Source organism: Gadus morhua, chromosome 15, assembly GCF_902167405.1.
Source record: "Gadus morhua chromosome 15, gadMor3.0, whole genome shotgun sequence".
NCBI classification, from domain to species: domain Eukaryota; kingdom Metazoa; phylum Chordata; class Actinopteri; order Gadiformes; family Gadidae; genus Gadus; species Gadus morhua.
In genome coordinates, this window is record NC_044062.1 from 3,771,152 (window position 1) to 3,787,151 (window position 16,000).

Here is a 16,000-nt window from a genome sequence, read left to right on the forward strand (position 1 = left end):
ATAGAATTGTGTGGTTATGAGTATGCTAATAGAATTGTGTGGTTATGAGTATGCTAATAGAATTGTGTGGTTATGAGTATGCTAATAGAATTGTGTTGTTATGAGTATGCTAATAGAATTGTGTGGTAAGGAGTATGTTGAAAGTATTTTGACAGTGTGTTAAAAGTATGAGTGTGTCATGAGTATGCTAATAGAATTGTGTGGTTATGAGTATGCTAATATAATTGTGTGGTTATGAGTATGCTAATAGAATTGTGTGGTTATGAGTATGCTAATATAATTGTGTTGTCATGAGTATGCTAATAGAATTGTGTGGTTATGAGTATGCTAATAGAATTGTGGGGTAAGGAGTATGTTGAAAGTATGTTGAGTGTGTTAAGAGTGCGCTAATAGAATTGTGTGGTTATGAGTATGTTGAAAGTATGTTGAGAGTGTGTTAAGAGTGCGCTAATAGAATTGTGTTGTAAGGAGTATGCTAATATTATTGTGTGGTTTGGTGTATGTTGAAAGTATTTTGACAGTGTGTTAAGAGTATGCTAATAGAATTGTGTGGTTAGGAGTATACTAATACAATTGTGTGGTAAGGAGTATGTTGAAAGTAGGTTGAGGGTGTGTTAAAAGTATGCTAATTGCATTGTGCGGTTAGGAGTGTGTTGAAAGTATGTTGAGGGTGTTTTAAGAGTATGCTAATAGAGTCGTGTGGTTGGGGGTATTTGATAGTATGTTAAGAGTGTTAAGAGTATGCCAATAGTATGGGTGTAGTGTGTTAAGCGTATGTAATGAGTAAGTCAAAAGTATGATAATAGTATGTTAAGACTATGTTATTACCCAAATGACTAGGGCACATGTGCTTTTCTTTGTATACATTTAAATGTACAGATTCCCCAGTTAAATTTAACAACATGACATCATGGGGAAAGAGAATGACACTGAATATCATTTAGTGAGAATGAAGCACAAGCATTCTGAGATGCAACACAGGGCGTCGTTTTATGAACATGTTTACACTTAACTGACAAAAGTGGATTTGTATGCAGTATCAAGGTTTTCACAGCGACGCACCATATATCTGGCGGATCAGAGGCGCAACGTAGAGAGTAGAAACCGAACAGGCATGCAGAAGCATGCATAACAAGGGACCTGTCGCCTATCTCCTCTCATTTCCGCGAAACACATTGAATACCAGACAGCGACGGAAATAAACATCAAGGTTACTTGAGAAGAGGTTGCTATTCAAGACAAGTCAAGTCAAAAATGCTAATGTCGCTGGTGTAGACAAAGTCAGTGTATTACTGGGTTGTGTAAATTGGATTTTGCTCCACAAAAAGTAGTCGCACAAATATAGGTAAGCTGAAATGGTATGAATGTAAGCAAAGTGAAACATGGGCTGTGACCAAACTTACATTTTGATCAGATGTGCAGGTGGTGTATTTTTCACTGGTGATTGCTTCCAGTTCGGATGATTTCATACAGATTGTGAGACCCAGTGTGGTGACCTTATAAACTCTCCAGTTCCACACACAATTTACACATACTCTTACAGGAACAGGAACTCTCCCACTTCCTGTTACCTCTGCAAACGCTTCTTTGCTCACTCACACTCTCTGCCCTTCCTGCCCAACCTCACTACAAATAAAAATGGTCCTTTTCTATCATGAGGTCCAGATGAAATGGCAACAAGCACACTGGAGTCGCAGAAGAACTCCACCGATCATACGAAAACTTTGAATCTTTAGACTGCATCTTTAGGCTATTAGCTGGCAGATTCATATTGTTGGGGCAATTCACCCCCACAGTATGAACCCGCATGCTAATAGACAAAAGATGCAGTCTAGAGATTGAATTAGTTTTATCCTGGCATCGTACCAACTAATCACCCTTGGTTTGACTCATGCTGTTGGATTGCTTGTCATTCGCTATTAAAATACACCACGAGACACAACTCTACTCCTATGCAAACAGTGACTCTACTCGGCTGTTTACTCCTGGCACATGGCGTCCCTTTGCAGTTTCTTGGCTGCGTCTCCACGCGGTGCGATGCATAGTCGCAGCAGCAGAGCTACATTTGGACTCCTACCGAGGCCACGTTTCCTTTGCTGGTTTCCCGAGGGTCAAAGTCACACGGGTCTCATGCTACAACAGCTTGTCTTTAGCGTTAAAACCCGGCGGTACCCCTCCCTCGACCCCACCTTCCCTTCATCCGGGCTCGTCCCCGTCCGGCCAAGAGACGAGAGAGAGGGCCGCGGAGACGAGAGAGAGAACGTCCGCTTCAAAAGAAATGCACATTTGTTTGTCAACGCAGTTTTGATCCGTTTCTATAGATCTGTTGTTTAAATGCTCCAGGACATCCTTGTGGTGTCGGGTGACGGCCTACACACGAGTCCGCTCTGCTCTCCTTCCTGCGCCAATTGTTTGGGCATCAGTGTGTCAATCAGCCCAGCGGAGAGTGGCCGGGCCGGGCTCCAACAACGAGTGAGATGTCAGATCGGGGGGGAGAGTGGCTGAGGAGATTGCTTCTCTTACAACCAGCGACGCGTTGTGTTTGCCAAACCTCGCCGGGGATAATGTTTGTTCGAGCTAACTATAGCCCTACGGGGATCCGTCTTATCTAATTCAGGAGTGAAGAGCGAAATTCGTTTCTGATCGAAAATATTCGCCCCCAACAAAAATACATACTTTTCTACAAGTCTAAAAGGAATCCGCTCGATATATAGTCACTGAAACAAAAACGTGAGCGTAAATCATGTGCTCAGCGATCGCAAATATTGAGCCATTACCCAAAAGAACGTCTGCCTCCTCGAATCCGGGGAGCAATTAAAAGCGAGCGCTCATTTTGGGGTGTGTGCAGGAGCAGTGTACATGCAGGTGAAAGGAGCAGTATGTAAAGTTAATTAACTTTGCTTTTTGTCCCCCATTCCCACCGTGCTCATTACCTTTAAAGGGAGCCACACAATGGCACAGGTAATTACCAGGCTGGTCAATGCAGGAGCCTCCGTTCTTACACGGAAAAGAGGAGCACTCGTCAATGTCAAGGTCACATTCAGCACCTGGGACGAGTGAGAGGGAGAGGGAGAGGGAGAGAGGGAGGGAGGGAGGGAGAGAGAGAGAGAGAGAGAGAGAGAGAGAGAGAGAGAGAGAGAGAGAGAGAGAGAGAGAGAGAGAGAGAGAGACAGAGAGAGAGACAGAGAGAGAGACAGAGAGAGAGAGAGAGAGAGAGAGAGAGACAGAGACAGAGACAGAGAGAGACAGAGACAGAGACAGCGACAGCGAGAGAGAGAGACGGAGACAGAGAGCGAGAGAGAGAGAGGGACAGAGACAGAGACAGAGTCATAGAGAGAACATGAAGATGACGATGACGAACGATGTTCTGCTCAAACGTCTCTATTCAATAAAGGATGTGTTTTGGTTTTGAACACCACGACCTGAGGTCAACAGTGATCAAAGAGACTGACCGGTGAAGCCGGGCGAACAGACGCAGTGGAAGCCGTCGGCCAAGTCGATACACGTCCCGTGATGCAGGCAGGGAGAAGAGGCACACTCGTCTATGTTGATTTCACAGTAATTGCCTGTAAAATAATAAGTTCAACAATATGCAGTGTTTACCATGATGCCACAAAAAAAAGAAATGCAGCCACAAATAATGTTTTTTTTTACGTAAACAAGAATCTAAATTATGCAGATTCCCTCTCAGAGATAATGTTTATACATTTAAACATGTTTACACTCAGTCCCATTTGGCTGGACCGAAGCAAAGCACTGTGCATCTGCATACGTCCCAGACACATTTTCAAGAAATCAAATTTGCTGCGTGACCTTTGACCTTTGTGGCAGGGCGACATGACAGTGTACCCGCAGTCACAACATATTTGTTTACCTCCTGAGGGGGGGGCGAGGTCAGTCAATGTGCCTCGCAGAGGAACTTGTTTATATCTGGATCACACTTAGTCCAGTGTTGTCCATACTAAGAGGCTCCAGACAGCTTTCAGATGTTGGCAGGGGAGCAGGGGGCGACTGCAGTCCGGCCAGGTCTAATGCACCACGCGGATAAGGCTATCTTCTTCATTATTAGTCTGCCACCGTCGTAACTCATGTTCAGCGTTCTTTATTTCCCCCTTCATTTGCTGGTGTCCGTCATTGTTTTTAATAATGTTTTAATCGATTTCTTAATTTATCTCCGACGCTACCTGATATAAATCTAGACGTTTTTTGGCAAGCGGCGGAATAAAAAAAGAATAAGAAGATTTTTTAAAAAAAAAACAGTTTGGCTTAAGCGTGGGCCATTAAAGACTGTCAAAATATGATGGGTGGGAGAACGATGGGGAAGGTTTACACGGGACATGCTTGCCGGCTTTGTTCCCCTGCCTGCCTTTATGGACACGGACAGGAATAAAAGCAGAGGGAAAGTGTGTGCCCTCTGTGGGATTCAAGGCCCTGTCAGAGTGTCTGGCTGTTGACTCCACAAAGGAAAAGCCCTAATGTGTTGTGATAGGTGAGCACACCTGTGGTCCCAGAAGGACACTGGCAGCTGAATGAGTTCAGCTCATCGATACAGGAGCCCCCGTTGTGACAGGGCAGACTCAGGCACTCATCCACCTCAATCTCACATTTGTTCCCTGAGAGGGAAAAAGAAAAACACACATGGTTAGCAATGTTAGCATGGACATCAGCGTCGAATCTGTAGATTGTATGGAGCAACGGATACAACGACCAAATATAAAATAGAACCGACTCCCCTCCAACACACACACACACACACACACACACACACACACACACACACACACACACACACACACACACACACACACACACACACACACACACACACACACACACACACACACACACCCATTTGTGCTATATCAGCTACAGACATACATATGTACAAGAATAGCCCCCTTGTCCGAATAGTCAAGAGAAGAATAATTAGAGAGCAGGAACTACTACCACTGCTACTACTGCAACGGTATCCTGGCTAACCTACCTATGAAACCAGGTGCACAGTAGCAGCTGTAGCCTTCCAGGGTCTGCTGACATATGCTGAGGACGCCGCATGGATTCGTATCGCAGTCATCCATGTTAACCTCGCAAAAGTGACCCGTTAAACCTACGGGGGAAGAGAGAGTGAGAGAGAGGGAGGGAAAGAGTGTGTCCTACATGAATCGCCCTTGAGTTGTCCTGCAACTAACACGTTGGGAAGCGAAAAACATGCTTGCTCTATTATTAAAATCCCATCGACAGCAGTTGGAACAGGAAGTCAGTCGGGGAGGGAAGCGTGAGAGTGGGGAAAATTAAAGGCCGAGACCTTCTATGGTGGTCTTTTGGTTTATCGGTCTTTGAAACAAACTGTTCTGGGCATGGATATTCAGTTAGTCGATTTTTTTTGGCGTCGATTTAACAATGTTCACACTTTGCTTTAATATTTGATGGACATTTTACAGCAAGCTAGCTTAACAGTATTTGCTATAATATGGGCCCGCAAGCCTTCCCTTACTTCCAGATACAGAAATTAAACCCTGGGCAACAAAACTAAACAACCTATTGAGATTTTTGTTGTTGTTTTTTGTAATTTCTGTAGGATTTTAAGTCTTTGAAATCAACAATTTCCTAATATCTCATGTCATGCCCCTCTTCCTCTATGGTGCAATGTGTCAAACTGTATACATGAAATATTAACCTGATAATATTATATTTGTTTTTTATGCAATGATTTATTCATGTAATCTTCCCTGGATTATTCAGCCTTTAAATAAATCATGACGGATGCAAAAGACCTGTTTGTATATTTCAGCGTACATGATTACGAAAACACCCAAGCACCACTCAGAGCAGCGAACTGCTCCATCACTTCTCTGGAAGAAAACACTCTCTGCTAACGGTAAACATAGAAAAAAGAGAGCAACGGCATTCAACATCAGTAGAAATATGAATAAAAAAGGCTTTACAGTATGCAGACATCCATCGCCGAGTTTAAAGAAGATGCATGGGACCCAGCAGGTAAACAACCACACCTCGACCCTGTGGTACGATCCGCACAGGTCGGGCCACGAATGGCACAGCCCCCCACGGCACAGCCCCCCACGGCACAGCCCCCCACGCAGTGCCCTAGGGGGGTGTCACCGTGCGGCCCTGTGCGCCACCCAACACACAGACCAGTAGGAATCTGGCAGCGCCTCACACGACACACTTCCCTCGGGGTCTCGAGGATTTGAGACGCACTTGTTCCCCACTGAGGCGCACTTTAGTGCCGTAGAATCCTGGAAGGGTGGCAGGAGCATTGGTTGCGGGTGTGTGCGTGTGTGTGGTAGTCCCGGTTTGTACGGGACTTCCCTGCAGTTGGGGGTTTGCACTGGGGAGAACCATTGCTTGTCCTTTTTTTCCGGACACTGGTATTACATCATCTTGCTTTCTGACGATTTGCATATTTTATTGTGTTGCCAGCCGCAGCCTTAAGGCACCGGACTCTCTGGGAAGGGGGTGGGAAGAACGGCCCGAAAGTCTTCAGCTGAACAGAACACTGAGGAAAGTGGGAGTTTGCATGTTTTTTGTTTGTAATTATACACAGATTCTTTACGGATTTCTGAATGTCGTCACGCATGTTTTTTGGAAACAAAGTTAAAGTGATTCTGGTAACACGGGCCACTCGACGCAATCAATGACACAAGTGTGTTTGACATGCCTTTCAAACATAATTTACAAGGGAGATTAGTGTGGATACACACACAGACACACTTATAAACACAAGCTTTAATTACGCCAGATATCATTCAACAGCAATATAAGGGAAAAAAATATATATACTTGAAATAATTAAATGAAAGTGACCAAAGAGCTTGATTACCAAACAAAGGAAAGAAAGCAATCTTGAAGTGCCTTTTGAACTCGACACAACGATTCCGTGATAAAGTGTGCCTTGTGTTTCTAAGATTGTGAGAGTGTGTGTGGAGAGGGAGGGGGGGGGAGGGGAGGGGGGGGGGATGCCATACCTGGGGCGCAAACACAGCCAAGTTCTCCAGTGGTGGACTGGTAGCAGGTACCCCCGTTCCGGCACGGCGTTTCATCTGAGACGCAGGCTCTGACGGGTGTCGAGCAGTTTTTATCTGACATGTAGGAAGAGGGGAGAAGAAAGCACAACGGACAGAAAGAGCGGGGAGAGATGGAAGCACATCAGAGCAGGAATAGAGGCTGCGTGCTCATAGATCTTTCTTGGAGAGAACTGTAACATGAAACACGGCCGATTGCCGTAATCTACAACGAACACACGTTGCTTTATGTTTTGTATGTGAAAAGGCTACGGTTTTAATGCACAACATGATGTGTATGCTAATTTTCTGGACTTAGATAATGTACGCTTGGACATCTGAAAGCTATGTATTTGACGCCTATGCTTTGAAATTTTGTACATTAATTGATGAATGCACACAAAGGCACGTGCACGCAGACATACAAATCCTCATTTCTCTCCCTCTGTCTCTTTCACGCGCGCTCTCTCTCTCTCTCTCTCTCTCTCTCTCTCTCTCTCTCTCTCTCTCTCTCTCTCTCTCTCTCTCTCTCTCTCTCCCTCTCTCCCTCCCTCCCTCCCTCAGTTAGAAGATGAAGTAAGGGATGACGACCACAGCCTACCGGTGAATCCCAAAGGGCATATGCATTCGTAGTCTGCAACCAGGTCAATACATGTAGAATTATTGGTGCAGTGTCCGTGGCCACATTCATCACGATCTATTTCACAATTCAGCCCCTCAAAGCCTACAGTGAGAGGAGAGAAAAAACTCATCAAGGACACAAGGTGAATGACTAATGGCAGGGGCTGATGGCTTAAAAAAAAAACAATCCTAGCATCAAATTATTCTCACAACAAGAGATCGATATAGACATTACGGTTCACCGCAAAGGCAACACAAATACAAAGAAATGCCACAAAGAAACACATAATGACCTAGTTAACCGCTGCTGTTTCTTCGTCGTTGTTGTGCACCCGTGTTGCGATTGCATTCCTCAAACTGTGAGTTCCTTGGTATATTAATGTGACGTCTTTTTTGGGGCTGGTTTCTCAAGAACAAAAAGTGAAGTGAAAAGCAGCGAGCTCTGTTCCCATGTATTCGATTTAATTCGACCATAAACGTATTCCACTGCATGGTCACGCTACAAAATGGCTATCATTAGCGCTGTCACGGGACGGGTGGGCTAGAAGCGCATGACTAATGCGCGCCTATCGCCGCCATCAGCGCGGGTCAAATTCTCATCATTTCTCAAACTGACCATGGAACCAATTTCCACCTCTCTCCATATCATAAAATTTGACAATTATCCTGACTTCATTAATAATGTATAACAGTCCTCGCTCGCAATCAAGGTTTAATCAGAGGTATGTCTCGTAAGGCCGGGGTTGCGCTTGTCAACCGAAGCAAGAAATCGCGGGGAATGTGGCTAGGTATTTATGACCACACTCTCGCTCGTAATGATACAAGTGGCTCTCACCGAGCGACCGAGTTAATTAAGCATTTAAGTATGCAAATCGTCAACGCGGCAGACGACAGCCGGATGTTGTAAATATTTGTAAATGCGGTGGGTTCAGCAACCAAATTGGAAGCTTACGCAGAGGAAAAAAATCTTGTGGATTTTGTCCGTTCGGAAACTTTGGGAAATGGGAGAGATTAGTCTAAAGCATTGCTAACGTTGGTACAGAGTGCCTCCCGAAAAAGTAAGCCGATGTGACTCGCTTTACCTAAGACATTAATATCAAACCACACACAAGTATTCCGCAAACAGGAGGTAAACAGCAAATTCAAGCAGTCGAGCGTGAACGCGACAATACGACGTATATTCTGAGGATACCACATACCATCTGGACAGAAGCACTGATAAAGGTCAGCCCCATCCACGCACGTCCCCCGGTTGAGGCAGGGGTGTGACGCACACTCGTTCAGATCCACGTCACAGAGTGGCCCTCCGAAACCTGGGGCACGCGGGATATGAAAAATACAAACCCACACATATTGAATTTCACTCGCTTGGCTTAGTTCCTCGGCCAATTAAGATCCTCTTATATGGTGGGGGGTTGTGGTGAAACGTCTTTTTCTTCACGAGCCAGTATTGACTCAAAGAGCCGGGCCAGACACACGTGTAGATGGTGCTCACTGAGTCATTTAATCATGGTTAATAAGAGACAGTCGTTGCCATGCTGATTTATGACACCCCAACGGGCGAGATGCTGTTTCTGTTTTCGGTCATCCCCGTGCATTCTGCTTTAGAGAACACAGGGCCGTTCGAACACAGCAAATCACATCCATGTCCATCCAGACATACACATACATCATCCATGCATACACATACATCATGCACACATACATATAGATCATGCACACACACACACACACATACATCATGCAAAAACAGAAATACATCACACACACACACACACACACACACACACACACACACACACACACACACACACACACACACACACACACACACACACACACACACACACACACACACACACAAATGTGCAGTATAATATGTTCATATATATATGAGTTGTCATATATTTATAATCATATAATTGACAACATTATATGAAAATAGCATATCATAGCAAGATCGATCATAGAAATGGTTTGAAACAAATAACACATCCGAGAGGTTATATGAATTGTAAATGGTTAAAGTATATACAGTATATATTCAAACTAAGCACTAAGCTTTTGTTTAACAGGCTACAGCAAACTCACAAATGGCTATGTTTGAAAAAGGTTGACGGTAATGGAAAGAGAGTGGCGCATGTGTTTCTTACCATGAATGCGCAGCAAAACATGTAACACTACAATGGCTGACTAGTCAAATATTGAACAAAGGATAATTATGAAATTATAATGACTTTTGGCTGTAAAAAGGAAGTCCTTGCAGAATTTATATGAATTATAAAAGTGGCACGATGCAGTTATTTTTTCAAGCACTGCTATGTATATTCTCATTGGCAATGCACCAATATGAATGAATTTATATTTCCTGCTTGTGCCATTTTGATTTTTTCAACAGACTATAATACATTTTCATAAACGTGTTTTATTAGGGGTCATATTCCTTACATCTCCATTGTCATAGTTCATCCTGTTAACTAGATCCCTCTAAAACATCATTGTGTAAATTCAATCACAAACGACCATTCACTTTAATGTCAACAGCATGTACTGCACCCACCCACAACGAACATTATCAGCTCATAACTGTAATGACTGTAAATTACCGTCACCTCAAGTCAGATCCAAATTGACTGAAAAAAGGGGATTCAAGCAAATCTGATTAGCTGAATGCCAAGTCCGTTAACAAGAAACATTTATTATGAAAATAATACCAATAAACCATGTTGTGTGATAGCATGCCCTTGAGCGGTGACGTGGTGAGATCATCTCGCTGCGGGGTTGTTTTCATTTACATAAGAAAACGCTCACCATCACTCACTCTGACGCGTGTCAAGCATAAGTGCAGAAGGAGTAATGAAGTCCAGGTTATTGATTGGGCAACATGAACTACTATGTAATAACCGTTCAGATGAAAACAGGCGTCAGGCCACTCGCTGTACCCCGTGAATGATGATTGGGCTTGGCAAGTAAATATTTTCATTCAAAGCACCAAAGTTAATTGCAATCAGATATTTCCCCTATTCATATACCTAATGCAATAGAGGTTCTAACCTGTGGAAATGTGGAGCGGTATGTGGAGTAAATGGTGGCCAGGGGAGTGGAAGCGAATTGTTAGCCATGCTAGATAAAGCAAAGGTAAGCCAGGCTAGTTGCCGCCAAATGTTAAACATTCTAGCTAAATGTAGAGGTTAGCCAAGCTACCTCAAAATAAAATTTAGCCAGGCTTGCTAAAGGTAACTGGCAAAGGTAAAGATTAGCCATGCTAGCTATTGGTCAAGGTTAACCAGGCTAGTTAAATCTTAGGTTTACCCAGGCTAGTCTGAACGATTAGCCATGCTAGCTAAATATAAGCCAGGTCAACTAAAACAAATGGATTACCACGATAGCTTTTAAAACCCATAACCAGCCGGATAATACGTCCGCTCACTCAATAGGGGAGAGGGGGGGGGGGTCGATCAGGGATGAAGTCAAACATCATTCTCTACACACCAACCATCCATCACCATTTTGTGTCAATATTTCTTCTTTTAAAAATCGGTTGGCGTGAACAGTAGTTTACTCACAAGTGAAAGCGAGTCTCATTGTGCGTCTACTGGGTGACCTTAGCTTACCTCTTTCACATTGACACCTGACGCTTCGCCCGTCAGAGGCCTCGGCGCAGTGAAGCGTGTGGTCGCTGCACACTCCAGCAGAGCACGGGTCCGCCTCCACAGAGCAATCGTGCCCTCCGAAACCTGAAGCCGGACACACACAAACGCAATCGTATTCACTAAACGCAGGCGTTTGGATTTGCATGCATTTATTAAAAGCAAAGCAAAACACAAGGTTATTTAAAAGGCCAAATCTATGACAGTTTTGTGTTCTATTGCTTCGTTTTGTACCTATAATGCTTGTTAGACACCGAACAAGATACTTTATTGCGGTGTTATAATGTAATATCGCTTGAAACGTCAATGATATCAAATGTTTTCCTTTTGTGTCCTACATGGACACATTGAAATGTTACTCAACTGTTGCTCATCTGCTGGAAACCATGTTAGCATTTTTTAATGCCGCCTTTGACACGTAATTTAAAGCCGAACCACTCAAAGCACGTAGGCCAGGTTTTGTATACAGAAAATAAATGTAATAAACCGACAAAGTGCCTTCAATTTGTATGGGAAATGTATAAAATAAAATAAATAAAGAGCGCGTTTGATGACCTTCCAGCTATTCTCTCTGTCTCGTACGCATTGCCTCCACTGGTTAATGGACAGCTATTGGCTCCGACAAAGTGTTTCAGAAGTGTTTAATAACCAATTGTGCGTGCAATCCACTCTGAGGTTAATGTTGCATGAAGGAATGTCACATTTACAGTGTCACCCTCTCCAAATGGGACTCCCACTGCAATGTTGGCTTACTTAAATTCAAAGGCAGGAAGACCATGGCGTGAAACAATCACCGGATTATCCCAGCCTGACTAACTAAAGTAAGATTAACATGATGAAAGGGTTTGATTTAAAAACGCAGTGGCAGGGTTTAAGTCTCCACTACTGCTTAAAAAACAGTGTTCAAATACATAAAAGCAAAGGTATTGTTTGTCTGTGAGCAAAGTATACTTTCACACAGTTCAAGTAAGGTTTTACAAAAACACGCGATTTTAAATCGTCCTAAAACATGAACTCGGTCTGATATCAGAAGTCTGTGTGAACCTTCAGGCACCGTTAGGACAAGTAACCGTGACATTTGTGAGGTTTTTTTTCTGCGATACCTTTCACTACACCCTCCCGACAGGAAGTGCTTTATCCATATTTATTAAACGAGCAGGAAAAATCACTTACACAACTAGATTTCTGCAAGGCAAAGTAGATCAAGGAGCACCTGTCTATAAATCTGCCACAGAAACCCAGGGAGTAACGAGGGGGAGTTACAGCCTCTACAGTGCTCTGCTTTCCACCCAAATCAACTTACGGGGAATGTTTTATGATGACCAAATGTACACTGACGAATGGGATCTCTCTGTATTTTACCGTTGTAGTGAATGATTGTGAAGGCTTTAGAAAACAGGGAATATGATAATATAATAATACACTGTGATAGTTGTTGCTTTTTATTCAGACAAACATTGTTTTATTAAGACGGTATAAATGCAAAAAGAAAGAACGCCATGTAAACAAACAACAAAATAAACAACAATGAGATGCGATTTTGTATTTGTTTTAAAAATGCTGTCAAGGATGACTCAGTAAGGGAGTACTGTACTCACTGCCCCCATCATTTTCTTTCAAGTGTTTTTGTGCTTTACATACTTAGATTTGCAAATGTTGTTTTTGTACTTTTGTTTCGAGTGGGGTTGCCATGACAGAGTAAAGTGAATGTGACAGATGAGAAAGGAAACAATTTAACAATTTGACATTAATTGAGTGGTATACTCAATGTATTATTTTGGGCTAGCAAGATAAGTTTCGCCTGTACTTCAACGCTTTATATTGCATAATAGACTTTAACGGTGGATTGTATAACGCAAATCAATGTTTTCGATTTTGTAAAAGGCTGAAAATTGTAGGTTATATGTAAAACGTAAAAACATTTTTTTTTACATGGCAACATTAAAACAAAGACAGCACTATGTATCTAGCTATCTCATCTTGAATCCACACTTCATAAATAATGCATAGCGACGATGTATTCACATCCCCCCCCCAGTAGGGGGCCTTAAGCCGTGGCCTTCAGCCCTACTGTGTTTCTGCTTTGATCACAGTCATACAACTTCAACCTCACCATACGCAGCTTCAGTCCACCATTACCATTCGAAACGCAACAATAACAACAAACAATAGCTATAACTACAGCAACCCTATGTCTTCCAGTCATCAGTCCTCTATGTCTTCCAGTCATCAGTCTCCTATGTCTTCCAGTCATCAGTCTCCTATGTCTTCCAGTCATCAGTCTCCTATGTCTCCCAGTCATCAGTCTCCTATGTCTTCCAGTCATCAGTCCCCTATGTCTTCCAGTCATCAGTCCTCTATGTCTTCCAGTCATCAGTCCCCTATGTCTTCCAGTCATCAGTCCCCTATGTCTTCCAGTCATCCGTCCCATATATCTTCCACTCATCAGTCCCCTATGTCTTCCAGTCATCAGTCCCCTATGTCTTCCAGTCATCAGTCTCCTATGTCTTCCAGTCATCAGTCTCCTATGTCTTCCAGTCATCAGTCTCCTATGTCTCCCAGTCATCAGTCTCCTATGTCTTCCAGTCATCAGTCCCCTATGTCTTCCAGTCATCAGTCCTCTATGTCTTCCAGTCATCAGTCCCCTATGTCTTCCAGTCATCAGTCCCCTATGTCTTCCAGTCATCCGTCCCATATATCTTCCACTCATCAGTCCCCTATGTCTTCCAGTCATCAGTCCCCTATGTCTTCCAGTCATCAGTCTCCTATGTCTTCCAGTCATCAGTCCCCTATGTCTTCCAGTCATCAGTCTCCTATGTCTTCCAGTCATCAGTCCCCTATGTCTTCCAGTCATCAGTGCCCTATGTCTTCCAGTCATCAGTCCCCTATGTCTTCCAGTCATCAGTCTCCTATGTCTTCCAGTCATCCGTCCCATATATCTTCCACTCATCAGTCCCCTATGTCTTCCAGTCATCAGTCCCCTATGTCTTCCAGTCATCAGTCCCCTATGTCTTCCAGTCGTCAGTCTCTTATGTTTTCCAGTCATCAGTTCCCTATGTCTTCCAGTCATCAGTCCCATATGTCTTCCAGTCGTCAGTCTCTTATGTTTTCCAGTCATCAGTCCCCTATGTCTTCCAGTCATCAGTCTCCTATGTCTCCCAGTCATCAGTCTCATATCAGACGACCAGCATAGAGGAGCGGGTATCCGTTGGTACCGCTATACTATACTAAGTCCAACACATAACCTGTGAACTCCATAGCGACTGAAGTATGTTAACATGGCGTTTTCTTACAAGAAAGAACAAACACAAAATCGACTGAAAATGGCTTAGGGAAAATCTCTAAACCTATACACACAGACGCTCATTGAGAACACATAGGCACCCTTCTGCCTTTGAAACCCACTCCCGCATGCACACACACGCACACAAGCACACACACACACACACACACACACACACACACACACACACACACACACACACACACACACACACACACACACACACACACACACACACACACACACACACACACACACACACACACTCCTTATCCCCATGCTGCTACTTGAAAAAAGGGAGATAAACAGAACGAGATCATAAGAGGTCTGGACTGTATGTATATGGATATGTTTCTCATGCTGCCGAATGCCTGGAAGGCCAATGAGTTATCCATGACGTTCAACAAGGACGACAACAACAACAAAAAACATTGTCTGGATGACCCAATCTCAACAGCTGCACTGAAGTGTCCCTCCTCATGCATCAGCAGCAGCTCTGGTACTGAGCGTGCTTGAGGAGAGCAGTGAGAAGGTATGGATATGAAAGGGTTTCTTTCCTGAGTGTGGACATGGACACACTGTCTGGAATCCAAATTGAATGGGGAACATTGATTTTTTCTAACCTTTTTTTTATCATAAAATAACACATATCACCCCTGACCAGTCAATGTATATTTATATCTAGATAAGTATCTACTCTGATTTGGAGCAGTCTTGGAGAAAATGGGCAGAATATCTAGTGAAAGGCGCCAGAATACAGATTGATGTTAAATTGGCGACTGAATGCATATTGAAGGGAATATAAACAACTCCACCAACACCACCACCACCATCACCACCAAGTACTGAAACCAAACATAGCAATGTACTCCGGCTATTATGCTAGGGGTCTTGAAGGACATGTTTAACAATGTGCTGGATTATTATGTGTAGATGAATCATCAATCAACGGCCCTATCTTTATGAATTCAACTACTTTGGGTGAAGGGAATGTGCCCAATAGGCATTTATTTATTCAGACTGTGTTTATATATTTTTTAATATAGAATAAAATAAAATCTGTGCGTGGATCAGAAGAAAAATAATGTATACCCTATTATGAATAGACGATGAAATATTGCTATTGTCACGCTTTGTGCATTTTATTAAGTTCACTTGCAGTGAGGTTGGAAGGAGGTCAAACCAAATCGTCCAAAGCATCACATCGTGGATAGAAAGACCTTGGGGCCCCACGTTGTTCGTTCTCTACTCACCAAGAGGACAGGTACAGTTGTAACCATCAACCAGATCCACACAGGACCCTCCGTTGACACACGGCCGAGACCAGCAGTCGCCTACGTCCTCGGAGCAGGTCCTTCCTGTGAGGAGACAGAGCGAATGTGACAACCCTCTGTCTCCACGGTTCAACACAGGAAGCCAGGATG

The 16,000-nt window shown here is 43.5% G+C and overlaps 1 protein-coding gene across 1 annotated transcript in view; it reads right to left on the bottom strand.

Moving 5' to 3' along the window:
- eys (eyes shut homolog) overlaps nt 1-16,000 on the bottom strand; it is a 130,188-nt gene that overhangs the window by 88,308 nt on the left and 25,880 nt on the right. The window contains exons 13-21 of the mRNA XM_030379716.1: nt 15,830-15,934; nt 11,258-11,380; nt 8,843-8,956; nt 7,624-7,746; nt 6,987-7,100; nt 4,985-5,107; nt 4,500-4,613; nt 3,453-3,566; nt 2,934-3,047 (exon numbers count right to left, since the gene is read on the bottom strand). Of these exons, the coding sequence (XP_030235576.1) occupies nt 2,934-3,047; nt 3,453-3,566; nt 4,500-4,613; nt 4,985-5,107; nt 6,987-7,100; nt 7,624-7,746; nt 8,843-8,956; nt 11,258-11,380; nt 15,830-15,934 (1,044 nt within the window). The remainder of the gene's footprint in view (nt 1-2,933; nt 3,048-3,452; nt 3,567-4,499; nt 4,614-4,984; nt 5,108-6,986; nt 7,101-7,623; nt 7,747-8,842; nt 8,957-11,257; nt 11,381-15,829; nt 15,935-16,000) is intronic.